This window comes from Vigna radiata, chromosome 2 (assembly GCF_000741045.1).
Source record: "Vigna radiata var. radiata cultivar VC1973A chromosome 2, Vradiata_ver6, whole genome shotgun sequence".
Classification (NCBI taxonomy): Eukaryota; Viridiplantae; Streptophyta; class Magnoliopsida; order Fabales; family Fabaceae; genus Vigna; species Vigna radiata.
The window spans coordinates 9,332,142-9,336,530 of NC_028352.1; the positions used below are offsets into that span (position 1 = coordinate 9,332,142).

At 28.9% G+C, this 4,389-nt stretch overlaps 1 protein-coding gene across 1 annotated transcript in view; it reads left to right on the forward strand.

Moving 5' to 3' along the window:
* Positions 1-4,167: 4,167 nt before the first annotated feature.
* Positions 4,168-4,389, forward strand: part of LOC106780003 (sugar transport protein 1-like) — a 6,355-nt gene continuing 6,133 nt past the window's right edge. Inside the window, exon 1 of the mRNA XM_014668239.1 lies at positions 4,168-4,282. Coding sequence (XP_014523725.1) covers positions 4,168-4,282 — 115 coding nt within the window. The remainder of the gene's footprint in view (positions 4,283-4,389) is intronic.

Below are 4,389 nucleotides of genomic sequence, written 5' to 3' on the forward strand. Positions count from 1 at the left end.
TTTAATTTCAGATTACAAAAGTAAATGAAGAAGAAGTCTCAATATTACGAGATTTCATGTTGACAGTAAATCTTATAAAGTGATATAAATAGAGATATTTCAAGACTTAGATAAATTTAACATATATTTTATGATATTTTTTAATTTAGTATATTTATATTTTGTGATATTTTTATATCTAGTACACTGATTTGATATTATTTTATTAAATTATAATCCATACTTATTAATACTAATACGAAATAAATGACAAAGTAAAAATTAACAAATTAAAATTACTGAACAGGTGCGGAAGCAGTAATCAGCACCAAGCAAAGCAGATTAATAAAACCTATTGAGACATAAAACATAATTAAAAAAATCGAAAGTTACAATTCTTTGTTAAGTAGTTACAATTTAGTAAATAAATTATCAAATACCAGATAAATATATCATAAAAACTATATCTATTATTATTTTATTTCCGAAAATATATAGGAAGCAAGAAAAAATAATATTATTATTGTTACATGAGTAGGAGTATGATGCCTTTTACATTTTTGAGATGTCATGTAAATGTTTTTAATACTTTTCTGTAAAACAATAGTTTAAGATAATTAAATTTTATTTGATTAAAATGCAAAAGCAAAATATAAATATAAGTATCGTCTCAAAAGTTCAGAATATCTTTTACATAAAAAAAATATATCAAGTTAAAAAACTTTTAAATAATAAATAATCAATCTCGAAATAAAAATCTAAATTCTCGTCAATTACTTCCATCTAGTCTTATTGTCATTTATTGCTCAATATAAGTTGGTTATAAAACTTTTATTGTGTTTAATTGCATCTTATTTTTGTGTTTAGTATTTTGTTGTTCTCCGATGTAAAATGTGTATCGAATGATCATGAGTTATTCATAAAGGTATTGTCATATTTCAAATGTTCAAGTGTACTTTGGATGTTGAAAAATGTTGTAGCGAGATTAATGATTGACTTCCTATATTTTTGAATATTTTGTTGCAGTTTAATTTGCAAACATGGAGTGAATATTTTGTTACAGTTTAGTTTGCAAACATGGATGGAATTGATTTTTGTGGTAGTTAAGTTTATTTGATTTCTTGATGTTATTTCCTTTTCTATTAAATATCAGACATGTTAGTGGTTACCCGAAGTAAAATAAGTGTCACAAATTGAATAGTGAATAAGAAATATTATATGATTACTATTATCAGAATAGTTACTTGAGGATGATTTATTTTATGTGTAGCATGTGTTTATTAATAATTGTGATTAAAATAAATTAAGAGCTAATGCTTCAAATTCATTCATTATGTAATAACAAATAACCAGATGAATAAAAAGAAAAATTTGCAAATTATCAACATTAAAATTTTTGAATGAAAATAGTTTGTTAATATTTTATATAAGTTTGGTCCTAGCTCATTAAGCTCTACATATTCTTTTCAAGAAATCATGACTTAGAGTCATTCACCTATATATTTCTTGTATCTCTTCCATTAACATATTCAGACTTAACGATCATTCGTGGTCATTTACAATGATTGGTATAAGTTCTTATATTATTACAATATATGAATTTCAAAATATTGTATGAGAAAAAAAATTAAAACATAAAAGTAGAATTTTATTTTTTAAGGAAAAAATATTTTTCTGAAACTTTTTTTCTGCACCTTTATTGCTTTTATACATTGTGATAGATAATATATAATGTGTCTTCTCTTGCTTTCTATTTACTTTTGAAAATAAAATAATAATAGATGTAGTTAATGATATATTTATTTGGTATTTGATTATTTCTTTTTTACTAAATTGTAACTATTTAACAAAATATCTTTCGATTTTGTTAATTGAAGTCAGTGGATTTTATTAATTTGGTTGGTGCCGATTACATTCTCTATGTTGTACCTGGTCAATCGTTTTAATTTATTAATTTTTACTTTGTCAAATATTGCGTATTAATATTAAAAAGTAAGTAGGTCTTTAAATTATGGTTTAATAAAATAATATCAAATCAGTTTACTGATATAAAAGTATTAAAATATATATCAAATCAATGTTCTAGAATAAAAAATATCATAATATGTATGTCATTCTATAAAAATATTATCAGATCTCTTCATGTTGTTGACACTTCTTTACTTATTTCGTCATGTGAAATTAAAAGTATATCATATTAATATAATTAAAAATTATGTATAAATGATGAAAGGTGGAAGAAAAAACTTAATAATAACAATTATAACATCAATATCGGAATTTTTTTTTTGGATGGTTTATGTGTTACTATATATTGTAACGTCATTCTTTAATTTTAAAAGTTAGAATTTCTTTTATGACTGTGATATTAATTATGTTAATAATAAGAAGTATAAAATTTACTTTAAAAAATATAGAGGCTTGCAGCATGTTATCACACTTATGTATCATCCCAAATATTATACGAACATACAATATAATAGGATTCAGTTATTATAGTATGAAAAAACAGTTAAAATAACATGTGACAGTATATAAGGGTACAATCATCCCAAATTATAGACAGAATTTAAACTTTACAACTTAAGAGTCTTTCAAAATAAAGATAGTGTAACTAAGGATCCTAAGAACTAGGGGCAGCTGGATCTGTCTCCTCCAATGTCTGCTCTAGAGAAGCCTCATCTCCAAGTGGATGATCATCGCAAAAAAAAGAGCACAACACATACAACACACAAGAGTAAGGGTAAGCTAGGTTCCAAAAACATGTTAATTATCATTCAGTAGTTAAAAGGCAAGACATATGCATACATGTGATTAAATCAAGCATCCTATCATATTATGACTCACTAGACTCGTCCGGACTTAGAATGAATATCGATCTGGGGCGGGTTGTGCACTTGTGGTGGCCTCTACTGCTTTGCAAAGCCATTGCCAACGGGTTTCACCCTACCACACACAAGTGTAAGTCCGTTACCGCGCGATAAACTTCAGTGATAGCGCCTACCCTAGGACCTCCCACTACTCTCACCACATGCGTCGATCATCTCTAAGTGAGAATGAAAGACCATTAGAGTGTTGGGATAACCCCCCATATGAAAGCCTCATATATTCATTCTAAAACACTACAATGATCTCACCTAGAGATCTTACTTCAATACCATTCAAATCACCTTAATCAAATCACAATCCTCTTTGAATCATCAATATACCATACTTGTTACATTCAACACNAATCATAACCTTTATGTGTACATACTTGCAAACTATAATTCACACACAATACCTCCTGCCCTCAATCATATTGCGAAATCAAGCCATATCTATAAACATACAAGACACTCTTTCAATCAAACAACATCAATCAATCCATAGCATAAGGATACTCATATTTAGGCAAGAAAAACAACTTCGAAACCATCACCAATAGCTCCAGAAAGGTTCAAAACCCCCCAAAACGATCTAAAAAACGTCCAAAAATGATACCCAGAACCCTGAAAACCACCCAAAATTGTTCTGGATGAATTTTCGACGACAATAATCGATTATTATATGTAATAATCGATTATTTAAGAGAAATTTGAAGAAAATATGGTGTTCTGACTAGAATAATCGATTAACAAGTGAGATAATCGATTATTTTTATCAGTATTTGACAACAACCTTATTTTTCTTTCCTTCAAACTTTTACCCAAATCTTATCTAAAATTGCTCTAAAACTCTCCACATTTTAAAAAAGGTTTAATACCTATTTTGGTCCCTCCTTTGGGAGGGTTTGTTCAAAGTGATCCCTCCTTTTTTCAAAAGTTCACTTAAGTCCTAGCTTTCGCAAAAACTGTTCAAAATGGTCCTTTTTGGTAACGGCGTTAAGTTCACTAACGGCAGACCTGTCAGGTGTCTAACATGTGCTGATGTGGCATTGTTATATGTTTTAAAAAAAATATATTGTGACGTGTAAATGTATGTTGTTAGGGTTAAATTAAAAAATGAATTAGGGTTATATTACAAAATGAATTAGGGATTTGCGTTGCGGATTGGGAAAATCTAGAGTAAAAATTGGGAAAATTAATTTAACCCTAACATTAGGAGGTGGAGCACATCTCCGGTGACCTCTGGCAGCTGAAGGCGAGATCCCTCCATAGCCACCCTTTCGTATGGCTCTTTCCTCCATAGCCACCCTTTCGTATGACTATGCACACAAAATTTTTGGACTTCTGGATTAGCCTCCATATGATTCGAAATCAGGTTTTGCAGTGGAATGAAATTTGGATAGCTTGGTTTGATTTTCGGTGGAGGTTGGAAATTGGTGGGTCCTTCTCTGTTTGGTTGTGTTTCGGTGTTATGGAGGATTGATGGGGATAAATTGAAAGGTGTTGGAAGAAACGGGTAGTAGTGTTTGGGTTGGTTACAGAT